Source organism: Coregonus clupeaformis, chromosome 25 (assembly GCF_020615455.1).
Source record: "Coregonus clupeaformis isolate EN_2021a chromosome 25, ASM2061545v1, whole genome shotgun sequence".
Taxonomy (NCBI): Eukaryota; Metazoa; Chordata; class Actinopteri; order Salmoniformes; family Salmonidae; genus Coregonus; species Coregonus clupeaformis.
This window is the reverse complement of record NC_059216.1, coordinates 4,741,398-4,765,723: the sequence shown is the minus strand read 5'-3', so window position 1 is coordinate 4,765,723 and position 24,326 is coordinate 4,741,398. Positions and strand designations below refer to the sequence as shown.

Sequence of the window (24,326 nt, the reverse complement as noted above, 5' to 3'; positions counted from 1 at the left end):
TTCCTAACTGCTTGTGTATATTGGTTCCTAACTTCCCTGAAAAGTTGCGTATCGCGGGGGCTATTCGATGCTATTGCAGTACGCCACAGGATGTTTTTGTGCTGGTCAAGGGCAGTCAAGTCTGAGGAGAACCAGGGGCTATATCTGTTCTTAGTTCTGAATTTCTTTTCATGCTTATTTAAGATTGAGAGGAAAGCACTTTTAAAGAACAACCAGGCATCCTCTACTGACGGAATTAGATCGATATCCATCCAGGATACCTGGGCCAGGTCAATTAGGAAGGCCTGCTCGGTAAAGTGTTTTAGGGAGCATTTGACAGTGATGAGGGGTGGTCATTTGACCGCGGACCCATTACGGACGCAGGCAATAAGGCAGTGATCGCTGAGATCCTGGTTGAAGACAGCGGAGGTGTATTTATAGGGTAAGTTAATCAGGATGATATCTATGAGGGTGCCCATGTTTACGGATTTAGGGTTGTACCTGGTAGGTTCCTTGATAATTTGTGTGAGATTGAGGGCATCTAGTTTGGATTGTAGGATGGCCGGGGTGTTAAGCATATCCCAGTTTAGGTCACCAAGCAGTATGAGCTCTGAGGATAGATGGGGGGCAATCAATTCACATATGGTGTCCAGGGTGCAGCTGGGGGCTGAGGGGGGTCTGTAGCAAGCGACAACAGTGAGAGACTTATTTCTGGAAAGGTGGATTTTTAGAAGTAGGAGCTCAAACTGTTTGGGCACAGACCTGGATAGTATGATAGAGCTCTGCAGGCTATCTCTACAGTAGATTGCAACTCCACCCCCTTTGGCAGTTCTATCTAGACGGAAAATGTTGTAGTTTGGGATGGAAATGTCTGAATTTTTGGTGGCCTTCCTAAGCCAGGATTCAGACACTGCTAGAACATCAGGGTTGGTGGAGTGTGCTAACACAGTGAATAACTCAAACTTAGGGAGGAGGCTTCTGATGTTAACATGCAAAAAAACAAGGCTTTTACAGTTACAGAAGTCAACAAATGATAGCGCCTGGGGAGTAGGAGTGATACTGGGGGCTGCAGGGCCTGGGTTAACCTCTACATCACCAGAGGAACAGAGGAGGACTAGAATAAGAATACGGCTAAAGGCTTTAAGAACTGGTCTTCTAGTGCGTTGGATACAGAGAGTAAAAGGGGCAGATTTCCGGGCGTTGTAGAATAGATTCAGGGCATTATGTACAGACAAGGATATGCAAGGATATGAGTACAGTGGAGGTAAACCTAAGCATTGGGTAACAATGAAAGAGATAGCATCACTGGAGGCACCGATTGAGCCGGTCTCCGCGTGTATGGGGGGTGGAACAAAGGAGCTATTTGAGGCAGTTTGAGAGGGACTTGGGGCTCTACAGTGAAATTGTATAATAAGAACTAACTGGAACAGCAATAGGCAAGGCATATTGACATGGGAGAGAGGCATAAAGCAATCACAGGTGTTATTCGAGAGAGCTAAGACAACAACTGGTAATGGCGATGAAAGTTTGGCTAAGGCTAAAGAGATAAACAGGACAGGGTACCGTGTAAAGGAACAGTCCAGTAGGCATCAGCTGTGCAGCTGAGTGATCATAAGGTCCAGTGAACAGCAATATGTGAGTCCGAGAGCAGTTCGAATTGGTGCTACAGCACAGGCGAGCAGGAAGCATGGCTGATTGATTGCGTGTGCTAGCGGGCCGGGGCTAGCAGATGGATCTTCGTGGTCATCGCAACGGTAAGCATGTTGAAACCACAGACGATTACGTCGGCAGACCAGTCGTGATGGATCAGCGGGGCTCCATGTCGACACTAGGAGGTCCCGTCCGGTTGACAGAGAGGTAGATAGCTGGGAGATGGGCCTGACTCAAGGCTAGCTCAAGGCTGATTAGCCAACAACAACATCCATTCGGTTGCAGCTAGGTAGTTGCGATGATCCGATGTTAAAGGTCCAGTGATTCAGTGATTCAGGCAGAAAATCCGATATGTTCTCGGTCTATAACGCGCTGTGCAGACAGTGCAGACTGGCCGATAATAGTCCAGGCTAGAGCTGGCTGGTAGGTAGTGCAGGCCACGGACAATGGTGAAAAACCGCTAACGGTGGCTAATAGCAAGTAGCTAGTTAGCTGGCTACTCCCGTCCAGTAGACAGAGAGGTAGATAGCCGGGCTAGCTCAAGGCTAACTAGGGGCAGTGGTGAAATAACACATATGGAAATAACACATATGGAATCATGTAGTAATCAAAAAAGTGTTAAACAAATCAAAATATATTTTATATTTGAGACTCTTCAAATAGCCACCCTTTGCCTTGATGACAGCTTTGCACACTCTTGGCATTCTCTCAACCAGCTTCACCTGGAATGCTGCTTTTCCAACAGTCTTGAAGGAGTTCCCACATATGCTGAGCACTTGTTGGCTGCTTTTCCTTCACTCTGCGGTTCGACTCATCCCAAACCATCTCAATTGGGTTGAGATCGGGGGATTGTGGAGGCCAGGTCATCTGATGCAGCACTCCATCACTCTCCTTCTTGGTAAAATAGCCCTTACACAGCCTGGAGGTGTGTTGGGTCATTGTCCTGTTGAAAAACAAATGATAGTCCCACTAAGCCCAAACCAGATGGGATGGCGTATCGCTGTAGAATGCTGTGGTAGCCATGCTGGTTAAGTGTGCCTTGAATTCTAAATAAATCACAGACAGTGTCACCAGCAAAGCACCCCCACACCATAACACCTCCTCCTCCATCCTTTACGGTGGGAAATACACATGCGAAGATCATCCGTTCACCCCACACCACGTCTCACGAAGACATGGCGGTTGGAACCAGAAATCTCCCAATTTGGACTCCAGACCAAAGGATACATTTCCACTGGTCTAATATCCATTGCTCGTGTTTCTTGGCCCAAGCAGGTCTCTTCTTCTTATTACATTTACATTTTAGTCATTTAGCTGACGCTCTTATCCAGAGTGACTTACAGTTTGTGAGTGCATACATTATTTTTATTTTTTTTCATACTGGCCCCCCGTGGGAAACAAACCCACAACCCTGGCGTTGCAAACGCCAGGCTCTACCAACTGAGCTACATCCCTGCCGGCCATTCCCTCCCCTACCCTGGACGATGCTGGCGATGAAAGTTTGGCTAAGGCTAAAGCCCCATGGGTCTCCCGGTCGCGGCCGGCTACGACAGAGCCTGGATTCGAACCAGGATCTCTAGTGGCACAGCTAGTACTGCGATGCAGTGCCTTAGACCACTGCGCCACTCGGGAGAACAGTGTCCTTTAGTAGTGGTTTCTTTGCAGCAAGTTGACCATGAAGGCCTGATTCACACAGATCCCTCTGAACAGTTGATGTTGAGATGTGTCTGTTACTTGAACTCTGTGAAGCATTTATTTGGGCTGCAATTTCTGAGGCTGGTATCTCTAATGAACTTATCCTCTGCAGCAGAGGTAACTCTGGGTCTTCCATTCCTGTGGCGGTCCTCATGAGAGCCAGTTTCATCATAGCGCTTGACGGTTTTTGCGACTGGACTTGAAGAAACGTTCAAAGTTCTTGAAATGTTCCGTACTGACTGACCTTCATGTCCTAAAGTAATGATGGACTGTCATTTCTCTTAGCTTATTTGAGCTGTTCTTGCCATAATATGGACTTGGTCTTTTACCAAATAGGGCTATATTCTGTATACCCCCCTACCTTGTCACAACACAACTGATTGGCTCAAACGCATTAAGAAGGAAAGAAATTCCACAAATTAACTTTTAAGAAGGCACACCTGTTAATTGAAATGCATTCCAGGTGACTATCTCATGAAGCTGGTTGAGAGAATGCCAAGAGTGTGCAAAGCTGTCATCAAGGCAAAGGGTGGCTATTTGAAGAATCTGAAATATAAAATATATTTTGATTTGTTTAACACTTATTTGGTTACTACATGATTCCATATGTGTTATTTCATAGTTTTGATGTCTTCACAATTTTTCTACAATGTAGAAAATAGTAAAAAATAAAGAAAAACCCTTGAATTAGGAGGTGTTCTAAAACGTATCACCGGTAGTGTACACTACCAGTCAAAAGTTTGGACACACCTACTCACTCTTTTACACACTTTCTTGGTTACTACATGATGCCATATGTGTTATTTCATAGTTTTGATGTCTTCACTATTATTCTACAATTTTTTACAAGTAAAGAAAAACCCTTGGATGAGTAGGTGTATCCAGACTTTTGACTGGTAGTGTATATGTATATTTATATATGATTATTTCCAATTGTATGTTTTAATTTATTTAATTTTTGTGTGTATTCTGCTTTTGTTGTTAAGGGGAGGGAGATGTTTCAATAAGTATAGGGGGATAAAAGGATGTGTCTGTTCAATTTGTAATTTGTATTTCTTTATGTGTCCAATAAAATTATATTTAAAAAAAGAATAATTATAGACCATACACATGTAATGAGTCCCTTGCCACAGAACTAAAAAGGTGAGCCCATCCCATGTTATGAGGGCAAACTTAAATGCCCTTTTATAAGGGCCAGTGGCGAGCACAGTAGTGTTGTCACAAGGTTGGTCACATTCAAACAAGGCCTTTAAGACCTGCTGATTAGGCTGATAGTGAGCGGGCATGTGTGACACAAGGCTCATGTTTGATATAAGCTTTATGGCTTTTCCTCCTGAAAAGTACAAAGTTCAACCATAATTCCTATGACATCATTCGCAGCAAATTTGCCTGACATGAAGCCTTTATAAGAACTTATCTTCCCTTTTTATGTGTAATGGTGAAACTAGCCTTGTAAAACACTGACCTAGGAACCAAAGGAAAAATACACTGGTAATATCTTATCTGTACAAACTGTACGACTGGGTAGCCTGTACGTCCAGGCAGCGAGTGTACATATAACAACAGATATGGTTGTCCAACATAGGGCACCATAATCTTTACAGGCCTACTTAATGAATTGTCTTGCTATTTTTATTAGCACTCATTGAGATTATGAATGCCCACAAGTCCTAGGTAGAAGATATCCTCTGTGTGACCTGTTTATACTTCAAATCTATCACAGTAGTTCCAAAGTGGTTGTGGTGGACAAGTGTTTCATATGACCCATGGCGAAAATAAGTCATATGGTGTTCTATTTTAGTGGTAGGGAACAGGCAGTGTGTGGACATTTTGTGGAGTGTTCTTGGACAACCTAAGTAAAATGGTGGGCCTTGGTCAGCTGTTTTTAGTTGTTACAGTAACGTAGGGATCGTTTAAATAAAAAGGAAAAGTTTGGTGCTATTCAGATCTGCAGTAAATGTGTACTCTATATTACACTAGGCACAGTTGGGCAACATTCCAGTTGTGGAGGATACATGTAGATAACAGTAGATAACAGTCTCAGCACCCTCCTGCTCAGCTACCAGGCTAGCCATGACATATGTGCCAGAGAGAACAAAGCATTGACGCTGACCCCGAAATAATTGACTACTGATAAAACACACAGACATCTCTGTTGCCATTCACATCTAAAGACATGGCTATTTCCCCTCTCAAATCTGTGTGTGTGTGTGGTGCTTCAAAAGTGAAGGGTAGGGAGTGGCAAGAGGGTGCTCCTGATGCTGCAGAGAATTAGTAGCCTTCACTGTCACTAGAACACAGGGATCAACTGGGACAGGAGTCACAGATCAGACCCCCACCTCACCCCTCTCCCCCCTCTGCTGCAGAGCCAGGATCTTATCTCAGCTCTGCCCAGCAGGTGCCCATCCCTGATCACTGAGCCAATGTAATGCAGCCCTGCGTATTAACCCAGCACATTAACCCTGTGCTTCCCTGCTTGGACATGTGCCCTAGAGCTGGAAGATTGCCTTTAATTTAAGGTTTGAGAGGACTATCAGCATTCAGCTGCATGATCAAAGTATAATAATAAAGTATTTTGTGTAAAGTATCTTGTATCTCTTTATCTCAGCAGGTCACCAGCTGACTAAGCTATGCTGACAACAGCAGCATCCGACTGATGCCCTGCTGTGTGTAGCAGTGCTTGACATGCATGGAAGAGCTGTTGTTTAATGAGTGTGTGATGATGTTACTGAACTGATGATGTGTTAGGGAATCGGTACAGGACACTTGTAGTAGCTGCAAAAATCTATTTGCTGTTACAGCTCTTATGTAGGCAGCCATAACTCAACATGGTGACATTGTGTCAATAAAGATGGAACTTCAGTCTGGGAAAGCAGTAGCAGTAGTGCACTTTGTTTACACTTACTGGTAAGATAATAGGGATGGAAAGAGAAATGGAGAAGTGGATTTTTACATTGATATGGGTTTTAGATTGGTACATCGCTGTTGCTGGGCAAGAACTGAATTGGTTCCTCTCACTGGGTTTGTGTGTGTGTGAAATGGGCATCTGACCTGTGTTTGGGTCAGATTCTACAGTTGTCTTATCTTATCAGTGACTGAAACCAGACTGTGACCCTGTGGCTCTCCTTAGGCATATCCCTGGAACGAGCCGGGGTTGAACAGATTTTAGGCTAAACCCTTTGTCTCTCCTTGGGCGTCTTCTTGATTAATTACAGCATGACGGGGTGGGAGAGAGGGGTTAGGCTTGGGTATGTTTGAGAGATTGATTGTGGACCTGCCATGTCCAAAGTCAATCTCCAGGTCAAGCCAGGGTGAGCTGGGGTTGAACAGAGTTCAAACTTAACATGATTTTGCATGACAAGGCTTGATTGGTCGCACCACCATTGTTTCCAAACTGAATACATAGAGGAGAAGTCAGATTTTGCCACTATCATAAACTAAGGAAGTGGGCGGAACGGTCAAAAGGTGGAAACTGGAAACAGTGGTGGGGGAACCCAAGAGCGAGGGGTTAAGCTAAAATGTATGTAAAATGACTATATAAACTGAGAGCTGGGAGGTGGAAAAAGGGATGCTTTGCAAACCACCTCGGCTTTGTCTATTGTAATAAAGTCTATCTTAATTCTACAAAAACTCTGGAAATACTTTGGTTCTTTGATCAGTATAAGGACGAATTTGTCACAACAATGGCAACGAGGTGGGCTGAAAGGTGTAAAAGGAGAGGGTATGAAAGCATGACAGGGGATGTTGTACAACAGATATACATGAATAGTTTATACTGTACCTGTTTGGCTCTCATCCTTGATGAATGGTTTAGAATATTCTCATCACAGTCTGTGTGAAGTGTGTGTCCTAGCCTTTGGGCAGGGGTAAACAGTCATGGGCTTTTCATCACAAAACCAATCAATTCTAATTTACAGAGGGTTCGGAAATCAATCTCTTTCCAAACTGAAAATGACCTCACATACAAATGTTTGTCTGTTGGGTGAACCAATCATCAGAAAGAATTCTGCAGCACTGTAGAAGAGTCAGGCTTATCTAATCCAGTGACCAGGAATATTTGACCTCAACCTGAGAGACCACACACTAATCACCTCTGATTGGTGCTGCAGTTGAATGTAAACATGCAGTTCAAAATATGTGATTGAGTGGGAGGGATATTTACCATTTAAATCATATTTAACATTTAGAAATAACGTTGCTCATGATGTATGGATTTGACAGGCACCCACTGTAAGTAAGTATTAGTAAGAGTATGACACTTAGTAATTGCCTTGTGAGATGAGACAGTGACCAAGAAGTTCCTACTTTTTTATTTTGTTTGGAACGTCTCTATGACCAATGACCCTGATGTCTGTGGGCCATTATCTATGGGAAAAGGCTGCTCCACAATCATGTTCCATTTCCCCTCTGGCAGTACCTACAAAAATAGACCATAAAGCAACACCATATCTCTCCCGCACCAAAGGGCTCAGGACTCAATCATTTAGTTGCTTATTGTGTGCAGAATTGTAATGCAAAACATTCAGCTTTTTATAGAGAGGTGTCCACCATATTTATTTGCTAAACTACTTTTCAGATATGTTTATCAGGCTCAGTATTATGACCATAGAACTATGCTGAACAAAAATATAAACGCAACATGCAACAATTTCAAAGATTTTACTGAGTTACAGTTCATAGAAGGAAATCAGTCAACAGAAATAAATTCATTAGGCCCTAATCTATGGATTTCACATGACTGGGCAGGGGCGCAGCCATGGGTGGGCCTGGGAGGGCATAGGTCCACCCACTGCAGAGCCAGGCCCAGCCAATCAGAATGAGTTTTTCCCCAACAAGAGGGCTTTATTAAAGACAGAAATACTCCTCCCGTTGATATGGGATGGTTGTCCTAACCCAGAGCAGAGTGGCTTCTGTAAGAGGTTTAATAGCCACAAGTACTGACAAGAAGACACAGCTTTGCCCTGAGTCAATTTTCCTCTATAATCTCATCAACGCTACTTAATTGTATTTACTTTTTTAAACCACCAAGCCCCACCAGATCATGGGGTTTAAACTCACAGTGCGGCGAGGGGACAGAGGAGAAACAAGAGATACAGAGATGTGGCGCGAGAGAGAGATGGGATCTGTTTACAGTCAACAGTCATCAGTTCAAAGTGGTTGGATCATTCATAGTCTTTGTCTAGACAGCTGGATGGACTCAGAAACACATTTGGGATGTCCTTGAAGATCAGAGGATAAATATAAATCATAGATCACATCACATTCCAACACCAGCTCAACATCCAAGAAAAGAACAGTGGCCAAAACACTATTTTCTGTGCTTGGACCCCACAAACACTCATCCCTGGTATTCACAGTGGGTCAACCCTCTTTTTGACCATTAGTGGACGCTGGACGCACCCTCTCCTCCATCCGAGGGCCGTCCTAGGTTCCACCCTAATGACACTGTCGCAAGCCTGCCTGTCAGTGCTATGCCACGGAGTCCCCCCCCCCCCGGGATGCTCTGTGATTTGTGCCTGTGCCATATCTCAGCTCAGGAGGGCAGACAACAAGCTGATTAGGAGTGGGATTTCCATGGGCTCAGAGCTGCTATTCCCAGCCTCCATCCTCTAGATTAGATCCTTTCTAGCTGGGGACAGGCTGATGGTGGGACAGTTCTCTCTCATACCAACAGGGTCAGCTTAAACACAACCTGACCACACAGGGCTGTTTATAACCCACACAAATCCCAGGATTACGTCATTAACCAACTCCCCACCCCGTCCCCATATATACATATTCGAAACATAGTAGGGGGCTTTATTTAAAGAACATAAACTTCCAAGTTTAAAAAGTGTTGATAGGGGACAGAATGCGGTCGGACCATCATATAATTGGCATATACATTACTCTTACTGAATTTCCACGTGGGCGAGGATATTGGACATTTTATCAAAGCCTATTGGATGATAATTGGCATATACAGTGCATTCGGAAAGTATTCAGACCCCTTGACTTCTTCCACATTTTGTTACAGCCTTATTCTAAAATGGATTACAATTGTTTTGTTTTTCACTCATCAATCTACACACAATACCCCATAATCACAAATCATAAACAGGTTTTTAGAAATTTTTGCAAATGTATTACAAATAAAAAACGGAAATATCACATTTATACAAGTATTCAGACCCTTTACTCAGTACGTTGTGAAGCACCTTTGGCAGCGATTACAGCCTCAAGTCTTTTTGGGTATGACGCTACAAGCTTGGCACACCTGTATTTGGGGAGTTTCTCCCATTCTTCTCTGCAGATCCTCTCAAGGTCTGTCAGGTTGGATGGGGAGCGTCACTGCACAGTTATTTTCAGGTCTCTCCAGAGATGTTCAATCGGGCTCTGGCTGGGCCACTCAAGGACATTCAGAGACTTGTCCCGAAGCCACTCCTGCGTTGTCTTGGCTGTGTGCTTAGGGTCGTTGTCTAATCCTAGAAAACATTGAACCGCTGTAGTTTACAACAATTATAATGTCTAAAGTGGAAGTTGGGAGAATTATATTTGAGTGTTTCAGTGAAACGTAAGTGAGGGAGGCCACGCTCTCTTGCTTTCCAAGATGTTTAGTTCATTTCATTCCGATCTCTTTTGCATTATTGTAGCCTTTTTCTGTAGCCTGTCAACTATGCGTCTGTCTATCCCTGTTCTCTCCTCTCCGCACAGGCTATACAAACGCCTCACACCGTGTGGCTGCTGCCACTCTAACCTGGTGGTCCCTGCACACACGACCCACGTGGAGTTCCAGGTCTCCGGTAGCCTCTGGAACTACCGTTCTGTGGCCAACAAGGCAGAGTTAATCTCAGCCTATGCTACCATCTAGTCCCTCGATTTCTTGGCGCTGATGGAAACATGGATTACCACAGAAAACACTGCTACTCCTACTGCTCTTTCCTCGTCTGACCATGTGTTCTCGCATACCCCGAGAGCATCTGGTCAACGCGGCGGTGGCACAGGAATCCTCATCTCTCCCAAATGGACATTCTCTCTTTTTCCCCTGACCCATCTGTCTATCTCCTTATTTGAATTCCATGCTGTCACAGTCACTAGCTTAACATCCTTGTCATTTATCTCCCTCCAGGTTCCCTTGGAGAGTTCATCAATGAGCTCGACGCCTTGATAAGTTCCTTTCCTGAGGATGGCTCACCCCTCACAGTTCTGGGTGACTTTAACCTCCCTACATCTGCCTTTGACTCATTTCTCTCTGCCTCCTTCTTTCCACTCCTTTCCTCTTTTAACCTCACCCTCTCACCGTCCCCCCTTACTCACAAGGCAGGCAATATGCTTGACCTCATCTTTACTAGATGCTGTTCTTCTACTAATCTCACTGCAACTCCCCTCCAAGTCTCCGACCACTACTTTGTATCCTTTTCTCTCTCGCTCTCCTCCAACACTACTCACTCTGCCCCTACTCAGATGGTAATGTGCCGTTGCAACCTTCGCTCGCTCTCTCCCGCTACTCTCTCCTCTTCCATCCTATCATCTCTTCCCTCTGCTAAATCCTTCTCCCTCCGATCTCCTGATTCTGCCTCCTCAACCCTCCTCTCTTCCCTTTCTGCATCTTTTGACTCTCTATGTCCCCTATCCTCCCGGCCAGCTCGGTCCTCCCCTCCTGCTCCGTGGCTTGACGACTCATTGCGAGCTCACAGAAGAGGGCTCCGGGCAGCCGAGCGGAAATGGAGGAAAACTAGACTCCCTGCGGACCTGTCATCTTTTCACTCCCTCCTCTCTACATTCTCTTCCTCTGTTTCTGCTGCTAAAGCCACTTTATACCACTCTAAATGTCAAGCCTCTGCCTCGAACCCTAGGAAGCTCTTTGCCATCTTCTCCTCCCTGATGAATCCTCCTCCTCCCTCTCTGTGGATGACTTCGTCAACCATTTTGAAAAGAAGGTTACGACATCCGATCCTCATTTATTAAGTCAAATGACACCGCTGGTCCTGCTCACACTGCCCTATCCTATGCTTTGACTTCTTTCTCCCCTCTCTCTCCAGATGAAATCTTGCGACTTGTGACGGCCGGCCGCCCAACAACCTGCCCGCTTGACCCTATCCCCTCCTCTCTTCTCCAGACCATTTCCGGAGACCTTCTCCCTTACCTCACCTCGCTCATCAACTCATCCTTGACCGCTGGCCATGTCCCTTCCGTCTTCAAGAGAGCGAGAGTTGCACCCCTCCTCAAAAAACCTACACTCGATCCCTCCGATGTCAACAACTACAGACCAGTATCCCTTCAGTATCCCCTCCGTGCCGTCTCTAGCCAACTCTCCTGCTATCTCTCTCAGAATGACCTTCTTGATCCAAACCAGTCAGGTTTCAAGACTGGTCATTCAACTGAGACTGCTCTTCTCTGTGTCACGGAGGCTCTCCGCACTGCTAAAGCTAACTCTCTCTCCTCTGCTCTTATCCTTCTAGACCTATCCGCTGCTTTTGATACTGTGAACCATCAGATCCTCCTCTCCACCCTCTCCGAGTTGGGCATCTCCGGCGCTGCTCACTCTTGGATTGCGTCCTACCTGACAGGTCGCTCCTACCAGGTGGCGTGGCGAGAATCTGTCTCCGCACCACGTGCTCTCACCACTGGTGTCCCCCAGGGCTCAGTTCTAGGCCCTCTCCTATTCTCTCTATACATCAAGTCACTTGGCTCTGTCATATCCTCACATGGTCACTCCTATCATTGCTACGCGGACGACACACAATTAATTTTCTCCTTTCCCCCTTCTGTTAACCAGGTGGCGAATCGCATCTCTGGCAGACATATCAGTGTGGATGTCGGATCACCATCTCAAGCTGAACCTTGGCAAGACGGAGCTGCTCTTCCTCCCGGGGAAGGACTGCCCGCTCCATGATCTCGCCATCACAGTTGACAACTCCATTGTGTCCTCCTCCCAGAGTGCAAAGAACCTTGGCGTGCCCTGGACAACACCCTGTCGTTCTCCGCTAACATCAAAGCGGTGACCCGATCCTGCAGGTTCATGCTCTACAACATTCACAGAGTACGACCCTACCTTACACAGAAAGCGGCACAGGTCCTAATCCAGGCACTTGTCATCTCCCGTCTGGATTACTGCAACTCGCTGTTGGCTGGGCTCCCTGCGCCATTAAACCCCTAAAACTTATCCAGAACGCTGCAGCCCGTCTGGTGTTCAACCTTCCCAAGTTCTCTCATGTCACCCCGCTCCTCCGCACACTCCACTGGCTTCCAGTTGAGGCTCGCATCTACTACAAGACCATGGTGCTTGCCTACGGAGCTGTGAAGGGAACGGCACCTCCTTACCTTCAGGCTCTGATCAGACCCTACACCCAAACGAGGGCACTACGTTCATCCACCTCTGGCCTGCTAGCTCCCCTACCTCTACGGAAGCACAGTTCCTGCTCAGCCCAGTCAAAGCTATTCGCTGCTCTGGCACCCCACTGGTGGAACAAGCTCCCCCACGACGCCAGGACAGCGGAGTCACTGACCACCTTCCGGAGACACTTGAAACCCTACCTCTTTAAGGAATACCTGGAATAGTATAAAGTAGTCCTTCTTCCCCCACCCCCCCATAAAGAAAAAAATCATAAGTTGAATGCACCAATTTGTTAGTCGCTCTGGATAAGAGCGTCTGCTAAATTATGTAAATGTAAATGTCCTGTTGGAAGCTGAACCGTCGCCCCCAGTCTGAGGTCCTGAGCGCTCTGGAGCAGGTTTTCATGAAGGATCTCTCTGTACTCTCTGCTCTGTTCATCTTTCCCTCGATCCTGACTAGACTCCCAGTCCCTGGCGTTGAAAAAACATCCCCACAGCATGATGCTGACATCACCGTGCTTCACCGTAGGGATGGTGCCAGGTTTCCTCCAGACGTGACGCTTGGCATTCAGGCCAAAGAGTTGAATCTTGGTTTCATCAGACCAGAGAATCTTGTTTCTCATGGTCTGAGTCTTTAGGTGCCGAAGCGGGCTGTCATGTGCCTTTTACTGAGGAGTGACTTCCGTCTGACCACTCTACCATAAAGGCCTGATTGGTGGAGTGCAGCAGAGATGGTTGTCCTTCTGGAAGTTTCTCCCATCTCCACAGAGGAACTCTAGAGCTCTGTCAGAGTGACCATCGGGTTCTTGGTCACCTCCCTGACCAAGGCCCTTCTCCCCCGATTGCTCAGTTTGGCCGGGCGGCCAGCTCTAGGAAGAGTCTTGGTGGTTCCAAACTTCTTCCATCTAAGAATGATGGAGGCCACTGTGTTCTTGGGGACCTTCAATGCTGCATAAATGTTTTGGTACCCTTCCCCAGATCTGTGCCTTGACATAATCCTGTCTCGGCGCTCTATGCACAATTCCTTCGACCTCATGGCTTGGTTTTTGCTCTGACATGCACTGTCAACTGTGGGACCTTATATAGACAGGTGCATGTCCAATCAATTGAATTTACCACAGGTGGACTCCAATCAAGTTGTAGAAACATATCAAGGATGATCAATGGAAACAGGATGCACCGGAGCTCAATTTTGAGTCTCATAGCAAAGGGTCTGAATACTTATGTAAATAAGGTATTTCTGTTTTTTATTATTAATACGTTTGATAAAATTTCAAAAAACCTGTTTTCACTTTGTCATTATGGGGTATTGTGTGTAGATTGATGAGGAAAACAATTTAATCAATTTTAGAATAAGGCTGTAATGTAACAAAATGTGGAAAAAGTCAAGGGGTCTGAATACTTTCCGAATGCACTGTACATTACTCTTACAGATCAAGTGTAATATATTATACAAATAAAGCGAACTGGATGGAATATTGGGAAAAATGCACCAAATTATTTTTTTATTTTCAACATAGAAATGCTACTGAAACTTGTTGCAAATGACGGAGTCACCCACGATTCACCAAACTATATTTTGGAAGAGGAAGCAAAGTACTATAAGCATATATTTTCAGTCTCCTCCATCTCCACTAAACGAAGTTAATTGTAAGGATTTTTTTTCAATTAATGTAAAATTAACAGCTGTACAGAAAGACTAATGTGAAGGCCAAATTAGAGAGGAGGAACTTCTTGATGCAATTAAAGCCTTTAAGTCCGGGAAAACTCCAGGGCTGGATGGCATACCAGTTGAGGTATATCAAACCTTTTTTGACGTTCTCAAAGGACCGTTATTAGCATGTTTTAACCACTCCTATAAAAATGGTAGATTATCAGATACTCAACAAGGTGGTCTGATTTCACCATTACTGAAACAAGACCCAGGTGGTAAATATAAAGCTCCAGTCCATTAAAAAAAATGAGGCCCCTTACACTTCAGTGTTGTGATGCAAATTGCATAGCGCATAGAATTAAAAAGGTATTGTCAGATATTATTTATTCTAAATCAGACAAGTTTTTTACATGGATGATACATTGGAGATAAGACAAGTACTGGAAACAATAGAACACTACGAAAAATCTGGGAAACCAGGCCTGGTATTCAAATCTCTTATACAATGGGTTAAAGTTATGTATAGTAACTTCAGGTGCAAAATAGTAAATAATGGCTACTTCTCAGAAAGTATTAAACTGTCTATTTATTATGGCCATCGAAATGTTAGCTATTGAAATCAGATCCAATAATAATATCAAGGGGCTAGAAATCCAGGGCTTAAAAACAAAGGTGTCATTGTACGCTGATGATTCATGTTCTTTTAAATCCACAATTTGGATCTCTCCACAGCCTCAGATGACGTAGATAATTTTTCTAACCTCTCCGGATTACAACCGAACTATGATAAATGTACTAGATTATGTATTGGATCACTCAAAAATAAAACTTTTACATTACCGTGTAGTTTACTTATGAAATGGTCTGACGGTGAAGTGGACCATACTCTGTATTCATATCCCAAAATAAATTACCTCACTACAATACATTTTAATAGGAAGTTAGCAAAAAGAAGATCTTGCTACCATGGAAAGGAAAATACTTGTCTATTTATGGAAAAATCACCCTGATTAACTCTTTAGTCATATCCCAGTTGACCTATTTGCTTATGGCTCTACCTACACCTAACGACTTGTTTTTTCAACTATATGACCAAAACATATTCCATTTTATTTGGAACGGCAAGCCAGACAAAATTACACGGGCCTATTTATATAATTAATATGAATTTGGAGAGCAGAAATTATTAAATATTAAAGCATTAGACCTCTCACTAAAGGCTTCAGTCATACAAAAGCTATATTTAAATCCGAACTGGTTCTCTAGTGGATTAGTAAGAATGGCTCACCCTGTGTTCAAGAATGGCCTTTTTCCTTTTATTCAGATTACAACCGCTCACTTTTAGTTATTTGAAAATGAAATAATGTCCAAAATATCACTATTTTAACATTCAGTTTAACAGAACAAATATTATAACAACTAATATGGTAAAACTCAAATATACTAATTGATTAAAGAACGGTATAATCTTTGTAAATGATATCACTAGGACTGGTGGAGTTGTCACACATACAGCTAACAAAAATATATGGAAATGTCTGCTCTATCCAAAATTACAACCAACTAATTGGAGCATTACCGCAAAAATGGAAGAGGTAAGTGGAAAGGGGTGAAAGTAACAAACTTGTCTGTCGGCCATGCATTAAAGACCAAAATTGGTTAAAGAAAATTGTGATAAATGAAAAAGTATACCAGTTTCATTTAAGGACCAAAACATTTACAGCTGTGCCATACAGATTGCAAAATAGTTTAAGAGATTTTTTATGTACAAATTCCATGGCACATGATTTATGAACTGATAAACAAAACGACGCCGAATTCAAAACTTAGATTTGTTCAATTTAAAATAATATACAAAATTCTTGCAACCAATAGAATGTTATATATATAAGGGGGATACAACTATTCCAGCTCTGCAGATTTTGCTGCGAAGAGACAGAATCATTACATCATTTGTTTTGGTACTGTCCATATGTAGCTTATTTTTGGTTGCAGGTTCAGGAATGGCTGACGAATTGCAACATTTACCTGAAGCTAACTCTATAAATAGCACTGATGAGTGATTTGAAAAGTCAGACAATCGATCAATAATATAATACTCTTAGCAAAAATGTTTCTTTAATTTATAATCTGTAGAAACTATGAGAATAGAAATGTTCAGAAATTTTGTGAAACATCACAGCACATTTGAAAAATATATGGCAAATAGAAATCAAAACTGGATGGTCTTCAGAGATCGATGGGAGGGGTTGAGGGGAGCTGAAGGATGGGACTAAAAACAAACAAAAGATAACTAATGTAAAATATACTGTGTCAGTAAAATGTATATAGTATGTATAAGCTGGAAGTAGAAGCCTAAGTGTTGTTATCCATTAGTTCACTCCAATTAGGGGAGGGGTGGTAGGGTTTGGGGAAAATAATAAATGAAAAAGAAAAGTTCGGTTCTCCCATTTATTTTTAATTTTTTTAACAGACATGTACACAAACTAATTGGTCATGTGTGATGAGTAAGGACAATGTACAAAATCATTGGGCAGAGGTTGTGTTCCTCTGGAGTAATAGTGTGCTTCTTCTACAGTAAAATAGTCAAATGTTTATAATCCCTCACACAGAGGAAGAGAGCAGTGGAGGACATCTGCACCTCCTCCCAGCCTGGAATGGCTGCCATTTCTCTGCCTTTTTTGGTCTGGAGCCACAGCTCCGTCCAGTAATGATGATAATAGCAGACCATAAGTTAAATAAAACATATCACAGTACAAGCAGGGCAGTAGGAAGGATGGTAAGGTTTATTTTGCTGAGGGGAGATGCTGTAACAAGGCTGAGAAAAAATACAAATTCTCCTAAACACAAAGTGCAAAACAAATATAACAATTTCACACAAAAAAGGCCATGTCCTCGAAACAAACTGAAGAGAGAAACTGGGTAGTAATGGGAGATTATTTTAACCATCAATGGGAAATAAGGTACTATTATTTCAATCCTGAATGATGCAAGAAGATATCGGTGGCATGATAAGAGTGATTGTACATGACAGACTAAGAGCGAACCTCTCAGACAGCTCTCCACAGCCCTGTGTAGAGACCCTCAGCAATCAGCTGCCTATTAACAAAATCCCATTTAGCTTTCTCTTCCCTCCCTCTGTGAGAGTGTTTGAGCGTGTGTGTGTGTGTGTGTGTATGCACGCGTTCATCCAAGTCTACGGAAGACATTGGAAAGAGACTAAAACAGCAGCAATTTCTCAATCACGTCTCTCTCGAAGAGGAAGTCAGCTGTCAACTGAAATGTAGAGTTTTAGCTGTGCAGGGAAGAGGAAGGGGAAAATCCAGTAAATCAGTCTGTGAGCAGAGGTTTTCCACCCGGGTCAGGTTAGGTCCCAAGTCATCAGCACTGCATTTAGACCTTTTGGAGCTCCCCTGACATAGCCTCCTAGACCAACAGTCTCTACAACCTCCAGCAGTCAGTCCTCTACACCCGGGGTTTGGTGGCAAAGGTGAGGTAGCCTGTGTGCCCTGCCATCTCCCTGGGGGGCGTGGTTGTCTTACAGAGAACAGAGGTGTTGCTAGGGACTGGGGTGTCGGTGGGGGTCTCCAGGGGCCGGTCAGGACCAAAGTCTGGTAGGGGGAGCGTGATGGTGCGTACGTCATGCACCTTCAGCAGAACCTCCAGAGTGCTGATCTCCTCGAAACCCTCATCAGCCAGTGCCGCACACGTCTTCTGCACCTGCTCAATACATGGGGAGAAGGAGCACAAACGTCCCCCTGCAGAGAGAGAGCGAGAGAGAGTGGATGAGACAGGGGGATTACAGGATGGTGACAGAGGGTAAATAAGGGTAGAAAAAGCCAACAAGAATTAGTCAATTATTCTGTTTGAATCTCACATGCTTTGCTTCTAGGCAATTTCTATGTAAACATCCAGAGTTTGGTATATTCATCCCTAATGGAGATTTTGGAGAATCCTCTAGCTACGTTTAAGAGATTCAGAAAACAGGTTTAGAGACCAGAAACAGACTCGGCTCCTGACTTGGATTCCAACGCTGGGATAATTTTTTAAATGAGATTTACAAAGCCATTTATTAATTTTTTACATCCATCCACAACAATGTAATCTCGTTTAACTCACAACTAAAGTCTTGCATTATTGGTCAGCTGTTCGATTAAGTTCTGGGTCCACACGCGTTAAGAGAAGAGAAGAGGTAAAGATGCTAGAATGAGGAGCAGAATCGTAACGAGGAGCTCCACCCTCTGTCTGCAAGTTATGGGCCAGCCTATGGGCCAAATGCCCCCCCCCCTTCCAACATTATAAAGATGTTATACACCTGTGAAAATCGGGCCTTGTCCAAATAACCAGTGACAAAAAACCCAAGCACCGTGCAATATGTAACTTTTTGGGCGACCTGACCTAATTCACATTCAAATATGATTTATATATATATTTACATTTACGTCATTTAGCAGACGCTCTTATCCAGAGCGACTTACAAATAGATGCCATTCTTATTGAAAGCAAGTCTATGTTGACATATTTCTATGCTTCCCGTGCTTACGTTTTTGCGGCTTTTACTTTCGGTTTTGTACACCAGCTTCAAACAGCTGAAAATACAATATTTTTGGTTATGGAAAATATATTTCACAGCGGTTTAGATGGTACAATGATTCTCTACACTGTACTTGCTTATTTTGTCACAAACTGAAATTAGGCTAACTATTAGAATTTTAGCAACCAGGAAATGGCGGCGCGATTTCTGCATAGTGCATCTTTAAATAGGCACTTACTATAATATTTTTTATTTATTTAACCTCTTTAGATGGGAAAGCGTGTTTTTTATGGAATTGAACATATGCTCTTATGACAGAATGTTAAAATTAGATGAAATCAAACAATCTATTTTTTTTTTTACAAAGTTACACTTCTCAAAAGGCACCGAATTGATGGAACGACCCATTTATGTTTACGTAGTCTGCCCACAAGAGTTTAACGCGATATTGACCCCACCATAAACATTTCATTGTTCTTGTGTGTTATGTTGAACACAGAAGCAAGTCAACCATTTTAAAATCCAGTATTAAGTAATAGAAGAACACATCGCAATTTTTCACCGGTTGCTCAAGAGGCATTGTAATTGCTATGGTGATCACCCTTGTTGACCAGTGGAAATGTTGATTGAGAGAAGCAGAAGAGGTGGAGCTAGTGGTGATCAGGCTGTTGACAACACTGATCCAGGGAGTGTGTGAAAGCTATTGTTCAAACTATATCTGGGGCCAGACAGCCGTGCATATTGACCAAGGCAGAGGTCAGTAACACAAACACGCTTGGGCCAATTGTCTCCTCAGCTTCAAATAGGGACGTTGTGTGTGTGTGCTGTGTTTCCAGGCCCAGGCCTAATCAGTTTAACAGAGGGTTGTGTAAGGACAGATGGATTAAAGGGGTTGGAGCAGGACAAGTGCAGTGGGAGAGAGAGGGACAGGTCTGCCACTCATGAGTGTAGTTTACCAGGATCACAGCAGATCCACTTAACCCAGGATCACCACCTCCTCCTCTCTGGCCAAAACCTGGACGTGCAACACTCAGGCTCCAGGGAGAAGAATGTGTGTGTGTTTTATGGTGACAAGGAATCAGTGACAGGACCAGTGTTGAATTTCACAGAACTGAAAGTGCCGAGGCAGTGTGTACGAATACATGAGTAGAATCACAAACACACAAGACTATGCATGCGTTTCCACTGGGATAATGTATCCAGAGAAACAGCCTACACACATCATTAACTAACATCCAAGAATGTGTGCAAACTGCAAAGGATCTCCCTCTACCTCTGCTAAATACAAGCCCCACAGCAGGGGATGAGAGCAGCTTGCCAAGATATCTCCATTAACCTGGAGAGTGAGTTAAGCATGCAGCCTAAATCACACGCCTATTACAGAAGCCCAGGTCTCACTGCGAGAAGACTTGATTGTAGATTTAACAGTGTAGGAACAAAGTGAGGTGGCTTTTAGCCTTACAAGTCCAACAAGCAACACAAGCAGACAGTTACTAGTAAGTGCCAAGCACACATACTTTTCTTCTACTTTGGAGTGTGTGTGTGTGTAAGATATTAGACGAGCCCTTACAAAAGTCAATGTCTAGTCTTGGAAATGTGGGATCTCTCAGATAGCAGACGTTCCATTGACAAATAATGGCAGCCTTTCTCTCGCTAGGCAGCTCTAAACACAGCCCCCATGTCTCCTGGCAACCAGGAGAGGGGGGGGCAGGGCAGTCTGTGCCAGGATACAGGGTCTTCAGAGCACAGCTTCTCTAAATAAAAGGGGCAGGCAACTGGCCAATTTTTTTAAAGAATTAGTGATTTTTAAAAAAAAATAAAGCCCTTCTCCATTGCCCCATGCTCCACATTCTGCCCCTTACCCTGGTTCTCAGATAGCATGACCAAATCTGAAGCAGGGAAAGGAAAACATATGGAATGCACTTTTATTATTAGTGGTTACACAAGCACTGCGCAGGAGCATGTGAAGCTCACAGGGGCGGTATAATTGACTGGTGAACTGCTGGATGCCCTCAGCTGAAGCACAGAGACACAGCTCCATAGTGTTCAGTCCTCTAGAGGAGTGAACGAGAGAGAGTGAACGAGAGAGAGTGAACGAGAGAGAGTGTGAACGAGAGAGAGAGAAAGATGGGGACTCCAGTCTCTATGAATGTAAAATAGGGAAATAAATTGTGCCTTGCCTAAAGGAGACTGATGCAACCTCTCCCTACAGCACATAACCCTGTATGGTCATGGGACTGATTCTATATCCAGATATCTGGCTGTGCGTGTAAGGGGAAGTCGGATAGCTAAAGAGAAATATGCAGACGTGAAACCATAAAAGGGAGGACTGAAACATCTACTGGGGGAGAGAATGTACGAAAGGGTGCTGGAGTCTCTTTGCATTGTTGCTAGTCCATGTCCCACATTCCATTTCTTATTGAGGCTTCCGTTTAATAAGATTATCGGTTTATGCGCCTCAGGATTATAAAAATCAACTCCATCTTTTACAAAGCGGTTTATAAACCAGTGATCCAAAGTAAGTAACTGTACTAGGCTAGGGTTATGTGAATAATAGCCCTGTGATGTATTCTACTCATGTCCCACCTTTAGCCCACGAACACACACACACGCTCGCCAGAGACTGACCACCCAACTAAGCCACCAACTTGCCCAGGCTTGCCCCCACTGCACCATAGGCCCTGGTCTCCACGGAGAACACTGCATGCTCTTTAACCAGGTCACTTTATTCTGCGTCCGTGTGACAAGGAAGAAACAAACAGGGAGGAACACACGCGAGCTAAGGACACATTTAATGAGCGCTCTGCTGACCCAGATCAATATCCAATATGGAAGAGTGCACTGCACTACACAGCCAGGGAACAAAGGCTTGCTGGGATTTCAGAGTGGACAGGCCAATGTCATGTTATTGGGACCAAGTTTTTGGCTGTTTCTCCACACACTCGCACACACACCGGTGTCTTACCCTGCCTCTTCATGGCGTTCTTGGCATGTTGGACGGCCTCCCAGGGAGAGGGGATGTCCAGGAAGACAGCGTCTGCCACCCCCGTCACTCCAAAGCCCTCCTTGCAGACATCCTGGTTACGGACGGTGACCAGGTGGCCTACGCGGTGCTCCCTGAACTCCTCCTCCGCCTTCTCAGCACGCTGCTGGTGGAACTCCACAGTGTGCAGGTGGCCCGTGGGCGCGATGGTGCGCAGGATGGCGTGGGACAAAGACCCGCTGCCCGTACCTACAACCACAACAAAACAAACAGGGAATGGGTTTAGAGAGGGTATGCGACTAGCAGCAGTGTCATAGATGGCTGGCGTGTTCACAATGGGAAAGATGTTGAAAACAGATCAATACCATTTATGTCATCATATTCAATCAACGTGTCTGATGTACAGTACATGTTAGAGTTTGTGTAGTTGTGCATGCGCAAGCATCAAAATAGTATTTAAATCTTGGACTGTACATCATACTATATGACCACAACAATACTTGCTGTTGTCTCATCGCGTCTGAAGCGATCATGTGACACGCGGTTAGGGCAGGGGGACATGGCGATGGGCTACAGTGCCCCTTCCTCCTCCCCCTCCTCACATTGCATCACTGCTGCTTTTGTTCTCATGGCAACAATGGGGGCAATGTTTACCCCACAGCGGCACATTGACTTGCTAAACGCAATGCCGTTTGACCGACGGGATGACTGACGTCAGAGCCAGTGGCACAGACAAGTGTCCGGTAACTACTTACTGCATGTAATCTGATGCTTTATGTGGGTAGTGTTGCTGTGTGTATGGTGCAATCATAGTGGTGTTACTGCATGGTAAGCCATTTCCCAGGCTTTGTAGTTTACTCCTGAATTTAATTCACAACTCTGCTCCAACCCTGCTCAAGTGTGTGTAATGTTCTACTATGAAAATACTTAAGCACTAAGGGGATAGCTTCAAATCGCAAGTATCCAAAACATCCAGTCACCTTCCATGGTAATACCAAGGAGGAACATTCCTCACAGAGTACACGTGAAGGCCTATTTGTTCTGCCAATTTTAAGCATGTAGTGCACTGAGGATACACTATTTACATCTTCCACTGTAAAAAAATTAAATGTATATATACACACTACCGTTCAAAAGTTTGGGGTCACTTAGAAATGTCCTTGTTTTCAAAAGAAAAGCAATTTTTTTGTCCATTAAAATAACCTCAAATTGATCCGAAATACATTGTAGACATTGTTAATGTTGTAAATGGCTATTGTAGCTGGAAACTGCTGATTTTTAATGGAATATCTACATGGGCCCATTATCAGCAACCATCAGTCTTGTGTTCCAATGGCACGTTGTGTTTGCTAATCCAAGTTCATAATTTTAAAAGGCTAATTGATCATTAGAAAACCCTTTTGCAATTATGTTAGCACAGCTGAAAACTCTTGTGCTGATTAAAGAAGCAATAAAACTGGCCTTCTTGAGACTAGTTGAGCATCTGGAGCATCAGCAATTGTGGGTTCGATTACAGGCTCAAAATGGCCAGAAACAAATAACTTTATTCTGAAACTTGTCAGTCTATTCTTGTTCTGAGAAATTAAGGCTATTCCATGCGAGAAATTGCCAAGAAACTGAAGATCTCATACAACGCTGTGTACTACTCCCTTCACAGAACAGCGCAAACTGACTCTAACCAGAATAGAAAGAGGAGTGGGAGGCCCTGGTGCACAACTGAGCAAGAGGACAAATACATTAGAGTGTCTAGTTTGAGAAACAGACACCTCACAGGTCCTCAACTGGCAGCTTCATTAAATAGTACCCGCAAAACACCAGTCTCAACGTCAACAGTGAAGAGGCGACTCCGGGATGCTGACCTTCTAGGCAGAGATGCAAAGAAAAAGTCCAGTGTCTGTGTTCTTTTGCCCATCTTTTATTTTTATTGGCCAGTCTGAGATATGGCTTTTTCTTTGCAACTCTGCCTAGAAGGTCAGCATCCCGGAGTCACCTCTTCATTGTTGACGTTGAGACTGGTGTTTCAGAAGAAAGTTATTTGTTTCTGGCCATTTTGAGCCTGTAATCGAACCCACAATTGCTGATGCTCCAGATACTCAACTAGTCTAAAGAAGGCCAGTTTTATTGCTTCTTTAAATCAGCACAGTTTTCAGCTGTGCTAACATAATTGCAAAAGGGGTTTCTAATTATCAATTAGCCTTTTAAAACTATAAAAACTTGGATTAGCAAACACAACACGCCATTGGAACACAGGTCTGATTGTTGCTGATAATGGGCCTCTGTACGCCTATGCAGATATTCCATTTGTAAAAATAAATTAAAAAAGCAGTTTCCAGCTACAACAGCCATATGCAACATTTACAATGTCTACACTGTATTTCTGATCAATTTGATGTTATTTTAAAAAAATGGACCAAAAAAAAAGTGCATTTCTTTCAAAAACATGGACATTTCTACGTGATCCCAAACTTTTGAACAGTAGTGTATGTGAGATATACACAGTGAGGGAAAAAAGTATT

General features: G+C 43.8%; 1 protein-coding gene across 4 annotated transcripts in view; it reads right to left on the bottom strand.

The window, feature by feature from the left end:
• Positions 1-17,057: 17,057 nt before the first annotated feature.
• The window catches only part of trmt61a (tRNA methyltransferase 61A), a 19,340-nt gene continuing 12,071 nt past the window's right edge, over positions 17,058-24,326 (bottom strand). For all 4 annotated transcript variants that reach the window (XM_045207469.1, XM_045207470.1, XM_045207471.1 and 1 more), the window contains exons 3-4: positions 21,793-22,059; positions 17,058-18,051 (exon numbers count right to left, since the gene is read on the bottom strand). In XM_045207469.1, the coding sequence (XP_045063404.1) occupies positions 17,759-18,051; positions 21,793-22,059 (560 nt within the window). In that variant the 3' untranslated portion in view covers positions 17,058-17,758. The remainder of the gene's footprint in view (positions 18,052-21,792; positions 22,060-24,326) is intronic.